At 40.9% G+C, this 22,704-nt stretch overlaps 1 protein-coding gene across 1 annotated transcript in view; it reads right to left on the bottom strand.

Moving 5' to 3' along the window:
* The window catches only part of CNKSR3 (CNKSR family member 3), a 64,643-nt gene extending 45,059 nt beyond the window's left edge, over window positions 1-19,584 (bottom strand). Inside the window, exon 1 of the mRNA XM_017822032.1 lies at window positions 19,435-19,584. Coding sequence (XP_017677521.1) covers window positions 19,435-19,576 — 142 coding nt within the window. The 5' untranslated portion in view covers window positions 19,577-19,584. The remainder of the gene's footprint in view (window positions 1-19,434) is intronic.
* Between the last annotated feature and the right edge of the window lie 3,120 nt (window positions 19,585-22,704).

Below are 22,704 nucleotides of genomic sequence, written 5' to 3'. Positions count from 1 at the left end.
TGCTGAATTTGTCGTGTGGTTTCTTTTTTTATACAACTATTCTAACACACACATTTCACAGGAAAACTTTTACTCAAAACAAGCCTTTAAAACACTTTACCATTTTGCTTCCAGAAGTATAAATAGCACTGAACATAAAATAGTCCCAATGCTAGCTGTGGAGTCATTCACAAGATTACAAGAACCAGATTTTTTTTTTAAGGGAAACAATTTGTTTTAGTGTTCAAGTGAAATACATAATGTAGCTTAATCCATAGCAGGACTATGAAATTGTTTCAGTCCCCAGAGGCAAAAACTCTGGAAGCTGTGGAAATTATGGAATTTGGACAATCTGTAAATCATGACGTATAGCTGAAGACCACCTCCTCCCACTATCCACTTCACTTTTCTCTCCTTACCCTTATCTCCTTCTTACTCAACTCAGAATCACAGAATGGGTAAGGTTGAGAGGGACCACAGCAAGGTCTTCTAGTCCAACCTACCTGCACCTTGCCAGAAAACATTCCAGGTCCTCAACAAAAGTGGTGACAAAGCAAAAGAGAGCAAAACTACGGGTGGAGAGGGGGCCCCATCATGTGCTCTGGCTGTGTCTGAGCATATTCTGGGAGGCATGTCAGTGCACCAGAGAAACACTGCAATTAGCAGGCTGGACAAATTCCATATTGTGGGCCAACCATACACCTTCCTTGGCACACGCGTGTACCCCATGGCATCAAATGACAGCCTGCAAGGTACAGGTTTGGGCATAGGTTTTGGGATATGTATCAGAGATGCTCTATAGCAGGAACCAGTCAAAGGACTGTATTTGGCACCAGGGACTTCATGAATATAAGAGGGCACTTTAATGACTGATGGGACAGTGGTCAAAAGACAGCACATAGAGGACAGAGAGGAATACAGTGTGGTGTGGGACAGAGGGTTGCACAGATAGCATGTTAATACATGGCCCTACATGCATAGGTTAGCTGAACAATCCTATTTGACCCTCTAAATATTTGTTTGGAAGGGACGACACACAATGTAGATGAAGAAAGTCTCTGCAGTGTCAATACTTGACATTAACAATAAAGTCCTTCCTGCATAACACTGCACTTGCCATTTCCCCTGATACAAAATATTCAAGACATCGAGTGCATTTACTGCTTGAGTGTTCAAAACTGGCTGTGCTGTGCCACATCAGTATCCCAGGTTGCTGGTCAGATTGGTCTTCTGGGACCCAGATGTTATTACCATCATTTTGGATAATATGTGACATAATATGTATAAAGTGTGAAAAACCATTTCACTTCTTACCAAGGGGTATGTCCTTCAGCATGTTCCACTCCAACCTTCACATCTCCTTGCTCCAGTTTTCTAAGTAGCAGACATATGCAGTTAAACTTTCCAAGAGGTAGCTCCCTACCACTGTACTTTTCCGTTTTCCTAGCTTCGTTATTACTATTCTTTAAAGTAATTCACAACCAAATTTAAACAATTTTCACAACAGCACTAGACATGGGAGCACTCATGGACAACTTAATGAGCCATTTCACTTATAGAGTCTTGGTATTTCAATTGTAATTATACTGCATTCACAGTAACACACAGTTTATACCAGCATCATCACAAGATGAAATTTCAAGGTGTCAAAAATTCAAAGTTGCCTGAAGAGGAAGTGTTTTTGTTTCACAGAGAGTTAACCTGAGTAGAATAGTCACCTCTATTTCCACCTATGTTATCTTGCCTACTGACACTTCAAAGCAATGCTTCTTCAGCTCCTTATTTTCATGCATTTAACTATTCTCTTTGTCTACATGGCATCACTGATTTCTTAGGAATAATCAATTTTTCCTTGTACTGAGATTTTTCTATGCCACTATACAGTTGGGTGGGGTTTTTTTGTTTGGTTGGTATGAATTTTTATGGGTTTTAGTTATTTTTTTTCTTTTAAGAAAAATGTTACTTTTAAAGCTTGTTTTAGCAAAATATCTTCTTTTCTCTATGTTGATCAATTAAAAAAAAAAAACAAACCACCATTCCCATCCTTGTCTCAGTTAACACAAATTCAATAGCTGAAAGGATGAGAACTGGTAGATAAAGGAAACCCTTAGAACAGGTACAACCTGGCAGATACCTTCTAAAACCCGACAAGCTGTTCATGAAGAAAAAGTGTTATAACGCAACAGTTAATCCATCTTGTAAGCACTATATTTCTCCTGCATCCCAAAAACTACTTTAATTCTCTGTTTCAGTTTGTCAAACTTCACACCAGTCAACCAACAGCTGTACAGTAACCACGGGGAAAGAGTCTCTAAATTGGATTTTAAGTAAGACTAAATGGATAACTTTTGTGAAAGTGGTACATAAGCTTTTAACAGTCCCAATTCTAAGAGAGTATCAAGTGAACTATCTCCTCTTAAGGCTTTGAGTTCTGTATTTGCAAAACAGATGCACGAAGGGACGAAAATCCCATAAATGGTTTGCATTCTTAATGGCTGACACAATTTAGTCCTTTGGGAGCACATTACATGTGTATGTGCATGTGGGAGACTGCATGCAGTTTTTTACAATAAGGCCCTGATCCTGAACCGTAACATTACTTTAAACACCAAAATTAACCTACTGTCCTGCTGTTGCATTAAAAGCAGTGACCAAAATGTCACTTATTAACTTTTGCATCACTCATAGCTTCCTAGCAAATCCAGTTGTTCTTCCTCACTCTTCTTAGTTGCTTTCTTTATAAATAAATAAATAAATAAACAAACCCCATATATACTTCTTGTACACTTATGTTGACGCTTCAGACCATATCAAAGTTTCCTGAATGTAGAACCTGCTCTAGCTTCCCCAAAAACTTAATCACAAGGATATTTCTATTTAGTTGAACACCAGCAACAGAAGATAACTCTTCAATGCAATGTCCCTTGTCTAGGTTATGAAGGCATATGAGAGAAAGTGCAAGAGCGGGGAAGGTATGTCAGAAGTCTCTGAAACACATCAAAAACAGGCTAGAAACAGATGGATGCAAATGTGGTCCTAAAAACAATGGGTGCAATAATTTTTACACCCATTTTTTAAACTTAATATGCTCCACTTCCCAATTTCTATTTCTACGGTCACCTAGAAATTAATTTCTTATTTTTCTTCTACTTGCTGCTCCACTACTTACATTTCAAATAGCACTAAGTTTAAAAAAAAAACAAACCTCAGATATCCTCTTAGTGCTCAGATTTTTTTTTTTTTTGCAAATCAGTACCAAGACTATAAGTAATGAGAAGCAGTAAATACAAGGTTTTGTGTGAAACTGCGTGCCTTATATATCTCTGTGACTAACATTATACTTGAAGAATGGGCTAGAAAGAAGAATTAAGTTATATTTCATCAGCATTGTAAAATTTTCAAAGCCTTGCCTGTCCTTGAAATACTGAATATTGGAAGAAACCTAGCCTCTTTATCCTAATATTTGCATTATTTTTTAAAAATGTCATCTGATGGGCATAAAGGCTGTTTGAAACTGAAGGGCATGGAAGCTTAGAAGCAGCAGTTTGCCCACTAATAAAAAGATATTACATCCAAAGAAGAAATATCATCAGTTTTATTTAATTGCAGTTATTTGTTTGTTTTGACCAACCTAAAGTTGCCTGAGCAGCCTCTCTCCTGGATGAATACTGTATCTCAGGTATTACTGTGCCTTATTTCCAAGCTACCTAAAGAGATCAAATAACCTCCTTGAGTCCACAGCTTGGACTTCTGCAAGTTGATCTGCCTCACGATTAGTACTGTGAGGCAAACTCCAGTCAATGATCAAATTTTCAAACTTCCAAACCATAAGAAATTATTCACTGTGCCCAAAGTACGTATTTGGAAACAAATTCAGAAGTAATACATTAGTGTGATACTTTGTAAGGGAAGAGAGAACACGCAACCAGGTTGATCCTCTTTAACCTCTGAGACTATCCCTATTTGTTAACTGTCCAGAGATGGACTTTTAAGGTGGTAATTTATGGAAGCTTATTTGATCACTCTTCATCTTTATTCTTCTCTTACAGGCACTGTAGTGACCTTATTTACACCCAAGTTAATCATTAGGTCTTACAGAGGGTGGGGAATGGTGAGTGAAGGGAAGGGGTGGGGAGGAGAAAGAGGGAAGGTTTCTTTTCTAAATTAAAGGCATTAGTGATATTTAGAACTTACTGAAAGAGCAAAGAAAGTGTCTCAGACAGATAATCTCTCTTTACCCAGAAATGGCTTCACAACCTCAAACAGAGACCACTACTGAGAGAATAACACCTTCCCCATGTTCTCTCCACTAAAACTTCCTGAAAATGCACCAACTCTAGCAGTGCTCTCTGCACAAGTAATGGAGAGTCATAAGAAGAAAACCGTGAAGTAACAACTTATTTATCAGCCTGCAGAAGAGGAGGCTCAGAGGAGACCTCATCACTCTCTACAACTACCTGAAAGGAGGTTGTAGCCAGGTGGGGGTTGGTCTCTTCTCCCAGGCGGCTATCAGTAAGACAAGAGGGCATGGTCTTAAGCTCTGCCAGGGGAGGTTTAGGTTGGATATTAGGAAGAAATTCTTTACAGAGAGGGTAATCAGACATTGGAATGGGCTGCCCAGGGAAGTGGTGGATTCACTGTCTCTGGAGGTTAAGATGAGACTGGATGTGGCACTTAGTGCCATGGTCTAGTAACCACGGCAGTGGTGGATCAAGGGTTGGACTTGATGATCTCAGAGGTCCCTTCCAACCCAGCTGATTCTATGATTCTATTTGCTTACTGTCACCACAGAAGCCACCAGGCACTCCTGTCTTCTGTTTACCATTAGCTGGAAAAGAATGAGGGCTCCCCACACAAGGGCTAATGCCATTAAAAAAATTAAAAAAAAAAATTTAAAAAGTTTAAAAAATTTTAAAAAATTTTTTAAAAATTAAAAAAAAAAAAGCTTGCTGCTCTTTGTCACTTCTATAAGCATGTTCTTCTTTACTGAGGGAAAAAAGTCCAAAATCCTCTGAAAACTTATAAAACAGCCATGAGACAGTGAGACTACTCCTACCTAAGACCAGTGTGACAGAATACCACCTGACAAAGATCATATTAACAGGAAAATACCAGGAATAAAGGGAAATGCAGCCACAAGAGGAAAGACTATGAGATAATGCTATTGAAAGTTTTCACTGGAGACATTCACCCAACAGAGACCATTTAACTGACCTTTAAACAGTCATGCTGCTTCAACCACAGCAAGCAGAAAATTTTTTTTGCATTATTTTCCTCTCTTACCGTTTATTTCAAATTGACAGAAGTAGCAGTATCTCAAAAGCAAGCAATCCACAGAAGGGCATTATGAGTATATAATAAACAGGGCAACATAGAAGTAGTCTTATTCTGAAGGTACTTTCTCTAGACATCCCATCCCATTTCACTCGTGAAATACGACAACATTTATTTTACTCCCAATGTTTTCAATTCAGACAAATATAAAACTGTCATCAACCTCTTGGTCTGCAGACACTAAACTTCAACTACTGTTTCCCTCTCTCAAGCACACACACTAATCCTGCTGAAAAGATGCTGGAATGAGAGCCACAGATACTAAAAACATGTTACTTGCAGACCAGAGCTGACAGCAACAGCTCAATCCCTCTTCCTAGAGGGGGAAACTGGTCAGGCCTGGAGAGCTTATGGACCGAGGGGTCAGCCAGATCCTCACCCACCTAGATGCCGAAACCTCCAGCAAGGGAAGCCTTTAGAGATGACTGCACAGCAAAACTTCCTGACAAAGCAAAACTCAAAAAACAATCAACCCATCTCAATTGGAGACAAAAAGTAAACCTTCAACCCATTTTATTTAGAGCTAGATCTTCCATTAGTCCATACATCTCATTACCAAGCCTCTGCCCATCTGCTTTACTGTTGAGAAGAACTTCACAGCAGCATAGATAATTACTCTTCCAAAGGAATAAAATGGAAGTAAATATGAGCACAAAATTTAATCACATGCAATATTAATATTATTATTAATCACAGTATTCACACAATGACTACAGGCAACACAAAAGCACTGTCCCCTTCAAAACATGTCTCCTAAGGTGAATGCCTCCATGGCTTGTCAACTGTAATAGGTTATGGCTCTTCCAGGAGGAATATAGGTCAACATTTTTGCAGCAAGAGTAATTTTTATACTCATTATCAGCCTTTGCTGGCCCTGAAACAAATACCATCCTTCAACAGGTCAAGCACAAAGTTACTTAATTTTGCAAAAGCAGTAACAGTACACTCTATATTACTTGTGTGTCTAGCACATGAAGCCGCGTGCCTGATAACTTTATGTGCTTAATACAAAGTAACAACCCCTTGCCCAAGGCCAACATGTAATTAAGAGCTTGCCTTTTAAAAGTTAAAAGGTTTTTGTGGTTGAAGGAGCAGTTCATTAGTCACAAGAACTTCTTTTCTTGAACTCCAGCAATTAACACTCTGTTGCCTGTTCCCACAGTAGAAGAAGAAGAAACATTGCAAAACTGCCTGCCTCTTGGCTCCCAAGGAGAAATGGGGTGATACCTTTAATCTGGTTTGGCTGCCTTCTCGCACCACCATGTGGAACTGTTTTGGCTGATTGCAGCAAGGTCCATTACTCACAGCTGCCTCTCCTTTGTGTATGCACCCTTGCAAACTCTGTGATTGTTGCTACACCCATGAGCTAGTCAGGGAAGAGTCTGCTGTAGCGCAACAGCTGATGTAGTTGCCAGATAGCCAACCATTTGGATGACAACCTCCTACACTGTTATGAAACACGGATGTCTAGCATCTTACAGTCCAACAGTCATCAGGGAGGAATACATAGAGGCATATGAGAATTGCCAGCCATCAGCACCTGCTAATGACATTAATATGTCACAGCAAGCTGAATGACATTAACAGAAAAATGCTGATGGTGCATACATCTTTCTATCATGGACAGAGTCACTACTGAATTCTCCTAGGAGTCACTACTGGATTCTCCTAGGAGTCACTGCCATTACTTGGAGAATACATTACTTCACATTAGAAAGCCCCACAACATTTGCATCAGGAATTTTTATATAGCAATGAAAGTCCTTTCCAATGTGCCAGGATGTATAAGGATCCTCAAGACCAAATAACAGAAATCCCAACTCTTGTCCAAAAGGAGCTCAAAACAAAGAGAGAGAAACATAAGACAAATAATGACACTCAAACCCATTGGACAGGCAACCATTTCACTGCACCAGCCATTGCCCTTCACCTGCAAAGGGCTATAGAGACCGATGCCACCACAGCTGACAGCTCTGGAGAGCTTCACAGCAATATGAAAAGGATTAAGCTTAAAGGTGTTCCCCCCTAAAGTAGCCCTTGGGTTCCCAATAACAGGTGAGGGAAGATGTGCCGGGCAAGGCTAGGAGAAGGCCTAGTCACAAAGATCTCTGAGAGCAAAAGCAGCCAGCATACATTTGAGGCAATCAAGGTGGCAGCAGAGAGGGGGGGAAGAAAACACTGATAAGATTAACATACCTAGCTAGGAAAACAAAACACACTGATAATGTTGTCCCAGGGACAGGAGAGACCTGCCTTGAGGCACCCAATACAACAGGCATTTTAAAGCACATCACGACTGAGACAAAAAACAAGGTTTGTCAACTGAGCAGTCAAGCACCAAATCTTTCAACTTCTCCATAATTTTATCATCACTTTAAACATCTAAAGCAATTCCTTCAAACAATTATCTGCCTGACGCATTTTCATTATTCCACAATGCCTTTCAGCCCTAGTTATGAATCTACTTCCTAAAATAGCAGAGATGAGAGTTCAAGTGCAACACCCCGACCATAATAAAGGCATCTTAAGATCATCAGAGGCAAAGCTGACCAAGGGCTCTGTCTGAATCACACATAAGTTCGAAATACCATCGACCTGACCGGGAGCCCTACCTTCTTCCTAGACATAAAGAAGAACAGAGGAGGGCAGAGAAGAGCCCTATACGTACTCCAGCCACTCCATCTGACATCTTCCTTTTTTGTGATGGTGAAAAGGCAAGAGTGTAAGCAGACAATCTACCTTCCTAATAGGGTGGCATCAAGATATTTCTGACCCTCTGCTAAGCTCCAAGCAAGTCTCGCTGATACTTTTAAGCCACAGCAAAGCACCATCAGATATTTGTAGGGAAGTCAATCAGTTTGACTGATGGATATTTGATGCTTTCTCACAGCTAAACTGGGTTTGGTTTTGGCCTTTTTTTCTTTTTTTTTCCAAGATCTCTTACAGAATACATTTTTTTGGTGCAGCTTCCAGACAGTGCATAATTTCTAGGTGCCAGAAGCATTCCTAGGTGCTATGCATACATGGCTAACAAAGCTGCCAGGGGGATGCTGCAGGCAGAACGAAAATAGTTTAAATAGTTTAAATCTTAACAGAAAACTAGTTTTCAGAAGTTAACATATTTTTGAGAACACCCAATGACAGGAAGGAATATTAAAAAGAAAAATATATTTCAGTAAAGCCACAAGAGAGCATTACCTAAGTTTCCAGATATTATTTCAATACTCTCTTAACCCTTGGAAAACTGAGGATGATATTGGACAATAAATTATATGCGTTATGCTCAATTATACATATTCTAGAAACCACACAGTCCATTCAGTATTCTGCAGCAACCAAGACATATTAATTTGAGCAAACCTGTAAGTGTACATACAATCTTGGAAATTATTATTTCTGTGAATGACAGCTCAACAAAAGGCTCCAGGCATGCCTAGCATAGGACTGCCTCTACTGAGAGCTGGAATTCCTCTCCAAATATATCACCTTGAGAACACAGTACTAATCTTACATTAAAAGCTGACACAATGTTGCTAGTGGTACACATTTGCCACATCCCATTGCCCAATTGTCAATTGCCTTGTTTGAAGAGAGAATTTCATACAAAGATGCTAACTAGCTTGGAACCTAGACACCATGATGTGGTCTAAGAAGGCAAAATATCAAACAGCTTCCCAAAATATACAAGACTAGTTACTTCATCAAAGGTTTGCAGCAACATCAATGGAAAACATAATTTTCCATTTTATTTCCCACCATGAGTAGCACTCTAAGATAGGGGGGTTTCTGCTATAAAACGATCCAAAGTAGCCCCAGAAGACTGCACCAAGTGTTTATAAATATACCATAAAGATCTAAAAAGTATCAGCTACCCCCAATTCTACTTTAACTGTTAGATGCCTCCTTTTCATGCAGTAATATGTGTTGCTGCTCATCCTTCTGTGTAGCATTACAAGGTGGCCCACTGATTGAAGACAATGCACTGGAGCTATATAAACTAGAAAGGCCAGAAGTCATCAGTTATTATCACACTGGCATCTGCTATAACTCTCATGTAATTTTTTAAGAACTATGTGTTAAAATATACCAAATTTTTCATCAGATGACGAACAGCAAAAGATGTAATTGCAGCTCTGCAACATACAGATTACTCTGATTACATTCAACAACTCTTGTATATCAGATGCTTGTTGACTAATAGTATTCCAACAACGTTAAATGCAGCAATACTCTTTTTTTCTCAAGCAGGCATACACATAATTTTTAATGAACCCCTGCACCCCAGCAGTTCTCAGGTGACTGTTGGAGAAAGGAGAATCCAGTCAATACAACACTGAACCAGGACCCGCAGGTTTTCTTCCTCTGCTGCAGATGTCATGGGATGGACCCAGCTGGCAACTGACATGCTTGGAGTCCCAGGATACTCAATAGAGTCCTACTCAGCACTCAGTGGAGCCCAGAGGATGATTCAAATCACCCTGAAACAGAAACAAGATCTGCTGAGCCATTCTCTATGCTTCAGTGACTATAACAGGAGCACAGACATCTAAATGAATCATGTCTTAATCCCCATTTGAATGTCATCCACTGTATGACCAGTGGCAAATCACTTTCTTTCACCACAAGCCCCACAATGCAGAGCCATAAGTGGGCTCTTGAAATAGCCCAAACAGACGTTTTGGGACTTTATAAGCAACGCAAGTGCATTAGGAGCCGAAAACAGCCAAGACAATCACACTGACACAGTTTCTACTACATAGATAACCAACTTCAGGTTAGTTGGGCCTGTACTATGTAAGGTAGGTACATCCCAAATTTCTCACAAATCTTTATTTTTAAAATAACAGCAAATTCCTACTGAGAGATGTGCTGAAAGAATAGACTAACACCAGGGACTCTGTGATGATGTGTTAAGTTTAAATCAAGACAAGAATTACATAAGGCGCCAAAAGAACATTTCATCAACTTCCAGAAGCTTTGTTTCTCAAGGCTCTGCTCCAGTCATCTTGTCCTGATATTTTATAACCTGAATACAAGTACAACTAATCAGAATCCTACCAGTCAGCATCACTCTGGTACACATAGTCTCATAAAGCAGTAAGGAACAAAACATTTAATAAGCATGAAACTACCATAAGAGCAAGCACAAAAACAGATCCCCCCACTACTCAGAGTACCTATTGCCAGCAAGTACCTGCCAAGTAAGCACAGCATCCATCTCAGTCCATTTTAATGATCCAGCTTTGGCGCTGCATCATCAAACCCACACCTACCTTTACAAATAAGCAATGAAAACTCACTCCCAGTCAAATACCAATATCACATGTTCCTTCAAGATTATCTTTAAATTATAAACATAACAGAGGGCAAAATATGCTCTTAACTTTTTTTTTAATGTGGTGATGCCTAACATTATGATGGGGTAAAACATAAACCAGCAAGAAATAAAAATGTTATTGGCAGGTTTGATTTCCAAGTTCTTCTTTCAATCACACATAGATTTGTTTATCTAGTGTTGTTGCCTAAAATAGCATGAGTTAAGAGAAAAGATGAAGAATTCTTTCGAAATACAAGGAAAGATGACAATATTTTTATGTTGACACAGGGATTATATTTCACAAGAGGTGAAATATACACCCTCTGGTAAATACAGCCCAAGTCCAAATACTACATGAAATACTACAAACTTTGAAGAAAAAAATACAAACATACAGAATTTATAGCATAGTTATCTTTGGTCTCTTCTTTCTTCCACAGCTTGCCTGAGGAATGCCAACAATTTAGTAAAATCTAATGTTTTGCCATAATACTTCTAAAATTCTGTTTGGTGAAACTAAAAGAATACACTTTGCAAAGGATGGGTGAGTGAAGCATATCATGACTAGAATACATATCATGACTAGAATAATTGGGGGAGGAAAACAAAAATAAAATAAAAATTTCACTAGGTTCCCACCTTTCCTCTGCAATACTTTCTGGGCACAACTCCATCCCCTGGTCCCTACACGTTTTCAGGACACAATCTTCAGGCATGTCTGAACTTGTTTTTAAGAGCCCTCCTTACTCAGGGCAAGTTCTATATACTAGGGCTGGGGAGAGGAAAAAAAGTCTTCATCCCTTATTTTTCCCTTCCCCCTTCCCCTCCCCATGGCCAAGCACACATCTTCTCAGCAGTGCAGTGCTAAGATACCTGTCCAGGTACAGCAGTCTGCCTCCTGCAGCAGTGGGATAGCAGCCAACTCTAAATTAAATTTTCAAGGCACTGAAGTTATGATACTGCTGTCCCAATGAAATGAACTGACAGATTTTCATTCTTTTATTTACATGTGTACTTGTCACCAAAGGGTTGCCTTTTGGCCATCACAGCAAGGACAGAGCTCTTCCACAATGCTAGTTCAGGAGGAGGAAAAAAGTACTGCCAAGACCCACAACTCAGAACAAAACATCTTTGGCACAGGCAATAGCAGTAATATCACAACAGAAGGCAGAAATACTCATTAGATAGGGTCTTTTACAAGCTACAGAAGCTAGAAAGCCCAACAGAAGCCCTTAAACCAGTCTGCCTCACTGGTCCACTAGACTTGTAATATATCCAAAGGAATCAAAACCTTGAGCCCTGTCTTTCTCTTCTGGCTTGGAAATCACCTGTATCAGATGAGGTATCTTTTATTTAATGACAAAATGGGCATATTGCAGACCTTTTCATAAAGCATTCACCCAACGAACTTCATTTCAAATGAACAAGACTCTGTGAGATAAAGAAAGATAATGATAAAAGGATGGCAACCTAAGCAACATTCATTTTGCACACACAAGACAGAGGCATCAGGATGATTAGCCTAGAAGCATGTACCAACACTTGCTTTAGCAGAAGCCTTAGCCCTTAATGAGCACTAATTAAGTTCTTCCCTTTGATCAAAGAGCAAGATAAGATCACACTTATGCCACAGAGCTTTGATTGCAACAGCACACCATACACCTTGCTTACCTACACCTAACTACTAGTATAAGAAACAGTCAAAAAAAAGAGTGTCATTACAGTGATAAAAAACATTCTTCATATAAAAAGGTATTTCAGAGAAACACATGTAAGAAACTACTTTAACACAACACGGATGCAGTATTATAACAGAATTCAGCCAGATGCTGAATGTATGACTTTAGACCAAAGTTGAAGGTCAGTGACTTGATCTCACCAAATTAAAAACAGATGCTTGGTTTTGTCCAGCGTGTGTGATATTTATGGTATTATGAAAAGCAGCTAATTTTCATCAAATATCTATTTTAATAGGTAGTGAATGTTTAAAGTCAGTGAAACAGATCAGGCTGATTCAAAGTACCTCCCGCAGATCCTCCAAGCTGTAAAATGTTATTGCTTGTACTCTGAAAAGTTGGAGGCGGGCATATGGAAACCTACAGGCAATTTCCTCATGCAGAGGAAGCATGGCCCAGGGATCTGAATGAAAGGCTAAGACTCCAAAGCCATCTCAATCATGTAATGAGAGCTCAAATGACGGAAGGACTGTATACCATGCCTAACATCAGTCAGAGATACATGGTCAAACAGCATTTTTATTTTAATCTCTTATCTCTTACTGATTTTAGTGTGTTTCTTCCTGTGAAGAAACACACTAAAGTCTTGGGCAATCTCTGGACAACAAGCAACTGGGTGCTGAAGAACTACCATAAATATGTGAGAGGTTGCTGTAGAGGCCCCAGTTCTATTAACTCCTCAACTGTGCCTTGCAATCATCAGTGCTCCACTAACTCCTCCTTTTGACAGCACTTATATATTTAGGGTATGTGGAAGACAAGGCAAGACCTGTGTGACACCATTAGGAAAACCACTATCATCACTTCTATGGAAAAAAATACAACTATAATCAACTTTTTCAACTTAATTCAGAGAGGTACTGTTTAGACTTTTCATTAACACACCTTCTGTGTGAAGCTTCCCTAACAGTGAAAATGTTGTTCTAAGTTGACACAGCAAATCGAAGACTGAGCAGTTTTGCCACCTCTTCTGCAATTTCCTGTCACTAGTCATCATCTGTTTGACATCCATAGAAGTAGCTCTATTAAATCAAGGAATCCAAAAATTTAGATTTAAGAAATCAAAAGGAACAACCAAACACTACCCAAAAAAACCCACATACTTCTGAATACTTGAAAACAGGCTATAGACATACATCACTCATAATTGCAAATCATCGAGTACCACGTGTTGGGTAACAGCTTTTTGCTTAGGTCTTTTACTTAAGAAAACAAAACATCATTACAAATTTCAACATACTTTTCATCCAGTGTCCTGCACTTTGTCTTTCCTTAGCTCTTGCAGTGTGCTAAACAGCACAAAAACAGGGGAAGGCATGATTTGCTTTCAAGAAGATTTACATGCTGAAAACATGGGGTCCCAGGTGGAAGTACAAGGAATGAACACATAACAAGAGTTCTGAAAATCTGGAGCAATATTTCATCAAACATGAGGTTTTTTCTACAGAAATCTCCAACAACAGATACAAATTACTTCCTGTCCCTCAAGGAAAGGCTTTAAAGAAAGAAGGAAAAAAGTAACCTACCCACTGGCCAATCTCTGCACCTTTGGATAAGCAGTTAGAAGAAATGTCTCTTCATGAGCATACCATTTTACAGCTTTTGTTGGTTAATCCTGAGCAGGCATCTCTGCTCTGAACACTGCATACCTAAAATTTATTATCAGTTTCACTACATTCTTCTATAAAGTTGCAATCAATTTTCCACTAATGCCCATTGTGATTTTAGCATTTAAAGTGTTGCTTTTCCAGATATTATCCTGACAGCATTCAACTTTTAGACTTTCTGATGTTTAGTTAAAGTAGTTTGAACAGCAACTTAATGGCAAATAAACAGAGCTGACTGTGAACATGAAAAGATCAAGGGGGGGGGAAAAATCACAGCCCACAAGCAGCTCAAGAAAGTGCAACACAGCAAAAACCACGAAATCATGATCTAAACACGTGAACACAGCAGCCAACTTTGATTTATTTTTTCATATGCATTCACTGATCTTAACTACAATGCATGAATAATTTTAAGACTGCAGTAATACAAGCTTGTTGTGCAAGTTTTTGTTTCAGCCCACAAATAAATATAAATAGATGTATGTAGTATATTCACCTTCTGCTAGTAGAACATTATGGGCCAGCTAGATTCAGAATTTCAGCTCAGATCTGCAAAGAGTGGTTATTCAATACTATTTTCTGTTCTATTTAACAAACACTCAAATATAGAGTATTTTTTGAGTAACCAAGAAAACAGATGAAAGGGATTCTTCTGTTGCCCCAGTTATGGGCAGCTCTCCCTGCTATTCCCCACTGAAAGGAAAATACTCCTGTATTAAAAAATAACACCTGGTTAAGGTTTCTTAGTGTTAGATTTTCCCAAATAATTTTAACCCCATAGCATTAATTTGAGAGTGCTTAAAAAAAAAAAAAAAAAAGGAAGGCTAAAAAAATAACTCCAATCCTAAGCATCACCCATAGCTGTTTCTAAAATCCACCTATGGTTTGCAGCTCCCAGCCCACACAGTTAACACAACTGACCTTGCTGAAATCTCCCTGGATAAGCAAGATAGCTCTAAAAAAAGAACACCAGACCCTCACGATTAATTGCTAACTATTAATAAATTAGCATATTTTTCCCTCTTCTCCCAGGCATACCTATAAGTGTAGTTGTCCAACAGCTTTACCAGGAATGGAAATCTGAGTATTTCATGACATAATAGATGCAGGAATAAGTAATGTTCCTGAACTACTAAGAAAGGGAATAACTGAACCTGGAGTGCAATAAGGAGGCCAAAGCAGACGCGTGATCCCCAGCCAGCCGAGACTACAGCTACAGCAACAAAGGCCAGACTGTAATGGAGCCTCACAACAACAGAGGCTTCTAAAGCACAAGCGCATCAAACTGTTCTTACCGTGTAAAATTTGGCTTGAAGTTACAACTCACATAAGTATGTGAGGCCTGGGAGTAGGGGGAAGAGACAGATCAGGCTACAGCAAACAAAGAGGAGGCACAGTGATGTTCCCTAGCAAGGGTGACATTTCTCACACAGGAGGCTCTATGCCAAATGCAGCTTTCATCTTCCTCACATCTTTTGAGGAATGATCATAGCTGAGGGGTTTCCAGCAGCCAGGGGACTCTGAGACCTGAAAAAGTTTCTCCGCATCATCAGATCCCTCTGTCTCCTTCAAATTGTTGCTGCACCAGTAAAACTAAGTCACTTTTGTGCAGTGTACTACAGATGTCCTACAACTTCCATGGCCACTCACCTGCTCCACAACCACCTGAATAACTCCTGGAATACCTCTAGAGGAGCTTGTGGGCACTCAAGGGAGTGCTGCAAGATACAGGTGAGGGCTTTGAGCCCCCAGACATCTTAGACTGCACAGAAGCAAGACCACAGGTCAACTGCAACACCATCCAGATGTTAGCTTATACCTCAACAAGAAAAACTCAAAAAAAAAAAAAAAAAATCAAGACCCAAACACACCTTCTCAGTATAGTCAGGAAAACAGTGCAGACAATATTGTTTAGAGAGCATAAATCCAGCCAGAAGTAAATCATCACAGCATCCTAGCCAAATACGTACCTTTTCAAGGCTAAATATGACCTCTAAATGACCTCTAAATACTATCTGAATTTGTTGCACTGGAAGAGAAACCTAAAACTACGTCATCACTTCTTCCAGATAGAAATTGAGGTGGTGCTTAAGTAAAAAAAAAAAAAAAATCAGGTACAGTTTTCAAACATTGATGCTGTAGCTAAAAAGTTATCACATCCTTGGTCAAAGCTTGATAAATGCTTCATGTACAAAGAAAATTGCTAACAATAAAAGCACAACTCTTCCTCTGCAGCTTCAATTTAACTAGACCAGTTGCACAGCCCACTAGTGACAATACAGTGCACTGTGCCAGAAAAAACACCCTTGTTCACAAAAAATAGCAGCACTCTAGTCTGAGTTAGCAAGAGAAAACAAGCAACTGTGTTTTGTGTCAGTTCTTGTCGGTAACAATGAACAGAGCACTTTTTATTTTAAACCTGACTACAAATATATATTTATGTTCCGCTTACTAACTTTTGATAGGTTCTATTTTAAATTCTACATAAATGCTATTTACAGTATTTACTAAGGAGTGAACAGCTCAAAATCACAGAGCAAAACTCATCAGAATAAGAATTACCTTTTTAAAAAAAAGTTAGTTCCAAATGACTAAATAAAAGAAAAAAAAAAAAAGGTAAGTTGACCAAAAGCAAATAAGCTGTCCAGAAGTAGTTATACAGCCTACTTTAGGATTTTACTTTCAGGGATTTGTTTCATGAACAGGGGGAAATTTCCATACTTTTTCTGGTTTGGAAAAGTTATTAAAAAATAATTTATCAAAGTTTGACTGTAAAAAGATTTGGAAGGGAGGGAAAAAAACAGGTCCCAGACAAATATTCTCAGTTTCACAATGAACATTAAAACAGATTGAGACCACTAATTTTCACCACTCTCTATATTTCTCCAAGATATTTTTATCATTGTATGATAAGCAAGAATCATTATCTGCAAAACCAATCTCCCTACTGAGAGCTGGCATATCCCACCACAGTTATTTACGTCATGCCCCTAAAAAAGATCTCCATGGTACCACAGCACTAACTACTGGTAGTGGATATCACCAGCCAAATACCTTACCCTAGAGTTTGACCAGTTCAGTGAAGATCACAGTATCACTCTTCAGAGATGATATGTGCAAGAAAGCAAATGGCATAAGCTCCCCTCCAACCACTTGTTTTATAAAACCAACCTTCAGAATTAAATGTAGTATTCATAAGGTAAAATACAGAATATTTGTCTTGGTCAAACATGAAATCCAGTGGTTGTGAACTACATAGTAAAAAGTTATTTCAGATTAAAAATAAACTATGAAACATTGTGCTAATAAGGCGGTTAGCTAACTATTAAAGTGTCTATTTTAATGTGCAGAGATGAAAGCAGAACCATAAAGAAAAACTTTCCACATCTCATTTCTTTATTACAGTCTTGTCATGCAGGGAGTGACATAAAATGACTCTGTGCACCAAAGCTTACCCAGAAACTGAAAAACAACAGCACAAACAAAAGTCATCAGCAGTCTTCAATTTATTTCTTTACATTTCAAAGGACACGTGTTTCCATTAGTCAGAAGACCCACCTCCCAACTACGGCCAGCCCTCAAATCATTCTCCATAACACTAATTTAGGGTCCAGCTAAAGAGTTACCTGTTCAAGGAACCTGCGAGTAAAATAAATTATGCAAGAAAGGAAGCCAAGCATGCTTAAGTATAATAAAGGCTTTTAAAATGATTAGCAGGTTTACTCTTTGATCTGGCAAGCTAACCAACTTTCAGCACCCAAGAGAAAAAAATACAATGAGGGAAAAGCTTTATATAAATATTGCACATACCAAAGCAAAAGGCTTATTACATTGGAACAATGCACTCCTGCTTAAACCAATACCAAGCATAAAGGAAAAAGGAGAGAGATCTTTCTCTGGAAGTTATTTATATGTTAACGCATAACTTCACAGCACGTTTGTGTGGAATCCTCTCCTCACAAAGGCTACTTGGAAGGTCCCTCACTGGCACCGGCTCCTTCACGCACATGTTCACGTTCTCAGGAGGGCTGGGAGTATCCATCTCTCCCTGTCTGAAGACATGAGTCTGCTTTCCAAATTTGCCTCAGTTTTGAGCCGCACTACTGCCAAGTGCTGACCACAGGCATGCACTCCAATCAGCATTATGGTCCTGAGACAGAGCAGTAATGGCTGCTGTAAGTAAATGCCGCTTCTTATACGAGGAAACTTTCACCTCTGAAAACATTCCTAACTTCTCATCAACTTCAACTCCAGCAACGCCTGTGAAAATACTTTGTGTAACACAAGAGGATCACGCTAAATCTAGTCCTACCAGAAAAGGAGACGTACACTTCAGAAGTCATAAATCCCTCACCTAATTCATAGCTTTATTTCCCTTTTGGTTCGTTCCCAGTAGAGCGGGAACTGCAACAGCAATATCCCAATCGTCATTCGGAAAGCACTAGCAGGGTCCAACCAGAACTGACAGCAGGAGGATTAATCTGCCTTCAAAGAGAGACCCGATAACACCCAAAGCTGCCGAAATCCCCACGGCAGGAGCGAGGACCCCTGGCCCCGCCGCCTCCGTCCCACCAGAGACCCCGGGGCCCGGGCGCAGGGGCGGGCAGGCTCCACACATCGGTCTCGCTGAGCCTTTCGCAGCTACGTCAACACCGTGAACAAACCTCGAAGCAGAGGAGGAAGTTTTAGTAGGCGGGGGAGGGAGAGACACAAGCATACACGCGAGAGATGAGGGGTGGGAAGGATGGACGGGCGGACAAACAGACGAAGGGGCCGCTATTTAACTCTCCGAGCGGGAGTCTAGCGTTTCAATCCCATCACCGTTAAACAGTATTAAGAGTCCTTGCTTCCTTGAGCTACTTTATAAACTTTTAGCTTAACTTGCAAACCTGAAGTTTTTTCGAACCGTGAACGGGTTTTGCTTGAGAAGCTGAAAGCTGACTTACGTGGGGCTTTTCAGACCTAAACGCCTCTATGATTCCGCGATTTTACCTGCCTGAAGGAGCACAGTTACCCCCTGTCTATGCAAGCAGGCTGGCCAGCATAAACACAGAAGGGGACCGAGCCATGAGTTAGGACCCCAGTGTATATACGCGTACCTCGAGTCAGCCATCCTCCTTGCAAAACTCGCTTCAAAACCTTCCCCTTTTCCCATGTAAAAAAACAAAACCAAAACTAAACAACAACAAAACCACAAGGCGAAGCAGGCACAAGCGCACGAACAGGTAGGGAGCCAAGGCAGGAAGGCGCGGAAAGCCGCCGACTCCCGAGCGCCACGCCGGGCAGTCCCGGGGCTCAGCCGGGGGCGCGGCCGCGCAGCCGGGGCTGGGGCTGGCGCTGGGGCTAGCGCTGGCCAAGGCCCCGCTGGCCCCGCCGGGCAGAGCAGCCGCGGTGGCACCGGGGCACCCCCGAGCCCACCGCCGAAAAGTTTCCCCGGCGCCCAGGGCCGGCGCCCTCTTACCCTTAGTCCAGTCCACCACTTGCTTCGGGCTCCACCTGGTCACCGGCTCCATGGCGGGCTCAGCCCCTCCAGCAGCAGCCCCCACGACCGACCCGCAGCCAGGCTCCTCCGGCCGCGGACTCGCCCCCTGCCACTCTCCCATCCCGGCGGCGCCGCTCCGGGCCGCCCCCTCCCCGGTCCGGCTCCTCCCGCCGGCCAGGGCCGGGCCCGCCCCGCTGCCGCTCCGCCCCCAAGTGCTGTGACCCGCCCGCCCCGAGCCAGTTCTTTGCTTGGGAAAGTGCCGAGGAGAAACTTCCTGGGCTTCCCGCTCCAACAGGTCCGGAGGAGTGGCGGTTCGGGAGTCTCCCAGCATCCTTCCCCGGGAGCGGCGGCCGACCCGTGTGGTGGAGCGGCGGCCGGGCGCTTCACCCCGCCTCACTGGTGGCTCTGAGTCACAGCCTTGTGGCAAGCTTAGCAGCAACTGAGGACTGCCTTCAACCACGCTTGTCCCAGTGTTGGCATTTGGGGTTTTTATTTCTGATCCCTCTCTTAAAAGCGTCTTTGGGTGTGGAGGCCGTTTCACCGTAAGAGGTTACTTCTGTCATGCTGCTCTTGGCTGGGAGCTGTATTAAGCCATCAGCTGTTATCTCAGGCTCGCTTTCCTCAAGGGAAATGTGTCACTGTGTCCTGTCTGCCTCCCGAAGCCCATGTAAGCCTCCACTGAATGCTAGCCCCTGCTCAGAGATTAAAGGGCTGACTTCCAAACTGTGTGCCCAGCACACCAACCTCCACCGTTCTGTACCACTGAGCATGTAACTCTGCCTACAACCACTTTTCCATTAACAAAGCAGCGAGAGGAGACGTGGAGAAACCAGTTTTTATTGGGTCTATCACAATACTATCTGGTTCAGCAGCAAATTCCAGCCTGAAGCCCTTTTGTAACATGCACGAAGGTCTTACTGCTCCTCTTCCTCAGTGGGAAAAAACAGAGTAAATTCTGCTGTGACAGTAAGACTGTGAAATTTTAACTTGGCAATATTAGAGACCGAGGAAGCAGCTGGGATTTCAGCCTTTCCAGTATCCCATTGTTTTCATCATTTCTCATCTCTATCCATCTGTTATCCCTAGTCATGTACTTGAAATGTAAGCTCTTTGGGACAGCGGCTGTCAGTTTTGTTCATGGCTGTGCAACACCCAGAGGTGCAGCGCCCAGCTTTCCCACCATGGCACAAACAGCTGCCTTCTGACACACACTGCTGCAGGCTCCTGCATGGAATCAGGAAGAGTTTTAATTCTAGTTCTAGTTTGGGGAATCAGGAGTTTAAAAAAAATTATCTCTTTGCATGTATATCTAAAAAATAATAATTTGTTCATTCTTTTTGTTACATAGTGATTGAAAGTGTAATTTTAGTTCTTTATTATAAGGTCAACTCATTTTAGCTGATTTATTTATTTACTTTTTAGTTTGTGAAGTATAAAGCCTATCAGCTAACCTCTCTGCCTATTTGAAAGATTAAAATGCAATTCCTCACAGCTTTAATATTGGTGCAACAACCAGAAGTTTCCTAATTCCTCATTGAATTGTGTGCCATTCATGCTTAAAGAACACCCGAAAAGCAACTCTCCCCCCTCTTAGAGGCCTGAGTAAACAGATGGGCCTTGCTATGTGCCCTGCTAATGGTTTCACAAGGGTTAATGTAACAACGCTTCAGTCTTAACTACACATGACGCTTCCGGACATTGCAGGCTGGAAAGCAAATGTCTCTCGCCGTTGGTGTTTGGAGCAGTCATCTGCTGTCATCCTTCTCTGTCACACATCTTGGGCCAGTCCCTCTGGAGTTTAGTGAGTAAGGCATGCTGAGATGGTCACTTGCTAGCAAATTGCCAATCCAACAATTCCATTATTAATTCTTAATATTTTTTGTAATTTTCTAAATGACAAATCCATTTATTTTTTTAAGCAAGACAACACTGCAGTTCTTTTATTACATGATATCCTCCCATACCAACTGCTTTACAGCCTGCTCTGGACACATAAAATGGGACTGACAGGGGAAGGTAGTGTGTCAATGGTTACTCAAAGGGATTTGCAGCCATATTGCTTACCTGTGCTACTTTTTCCAAACCCAGATTGCAACTGCCTTTGAGTTGGTTTTTCTCGTGATTTCTTCATCTCAAACTTGTCTTTATTTGAGATGAGATTAACTAGTAGCCAATTGGAATAATGCAATTAGAAGTTCTGTTTATAGAATAAGGTATTTTTGTTTAAAAAAATACTCATTGACAAAAGCGATAATAATAATAAAAAAACCTCTGTCTGATTTCTAGCAATGCCAAATCAAAAAATAACACTGCTCCTTTGCAAGTCTTTAGATTCTCTGTGAGTTAGTTTTTCTTTTGTTACAATTTTATAGTGATAAAAGTGATTTGATTTGAGAAGGAGATTCAGACCAATTGTTTGTTGATTCCCTATTTTGGTTTTTTTCCTTCTCTTTATTTCCTCTTTCAGGCCAGGTTTTCAAAGGGCTATCAGGCTAGTTTGCACGGGCAGCCTGACAACACAGAGCTCACCATGGACCAGGATCATGGTTTCAGAGTCATAGATGCAGCACCCTGCACTCTCCCATCACCCCAGCAGAATGACAAAGTGTTCATAAATCCACAGCCATACCCTGTCAGGCTGGTAGAGGAAGTTACACAGTGTTTGTCACCTTCAGGTTTCCATCCTGGCAGCTGATTAACAAAAGGAGGTCAGGTGATTCTTTATAACAGAAAGTCTGCTGACATAAATTATCCTTTCAAGAAAAAAAATTTAAAAAGTGTATTTGAATCATTGGAAAGTCTTAGATTCATTTCAGCAGCTGGATTGACTCTAGTCTGGCTTAACACTGCATTTACCATTTTATCTAAACAAAGTCTTGTTGACCCCTTTTCTTAGGCCTTAGTTTTCAATACCACCAGCTCATCACATAGATCCAAATTTTGCTTGATAGATAGATGCTCACATTCTTGACAAAGTAACCAAAGTGGACAACAAGGATGGTATTCAAATTTTAAACTAGCATGAGGGTGAGAGACTATGGTTGATCTAGCACAAAGACCTGCTGATACAGAGTGAACACACCAAAATTCCTTGAACAGTTTAGAGTTTAGTGAGTTTGGACTGGATTATCTCTTCACATCCATTGCTGCATGTGTCTCCTGGCTACTGCATTGCAGTCTGCCTGTTGCCAGACTTACTACCACCCACCAGAGCTATGGCCCAGGTCCCATGGCATTGTACATATTTGC

This window comes from Lepidothrix coronata, unplaced genomic scaffold (genome assembly GCF_001604755.1).
Source record: "Lepidothrix coronata isolate B3197 unplaced genomic scaffold, Lepidothrix_coronata-1.0 Scaffold94, whole genome shotgun sequence".
NCBI classification, from domain to species: Eukaryota; Metazoa; Chordata; class Aves; order Passeriformes; family Pipridae; genus Lepidothrix; species Lepidothrix coronata.
Note: the sequence above shows the minus strand (reverse complement) of the source record. Positions and strands in the feature narration are given on the sequence as shown.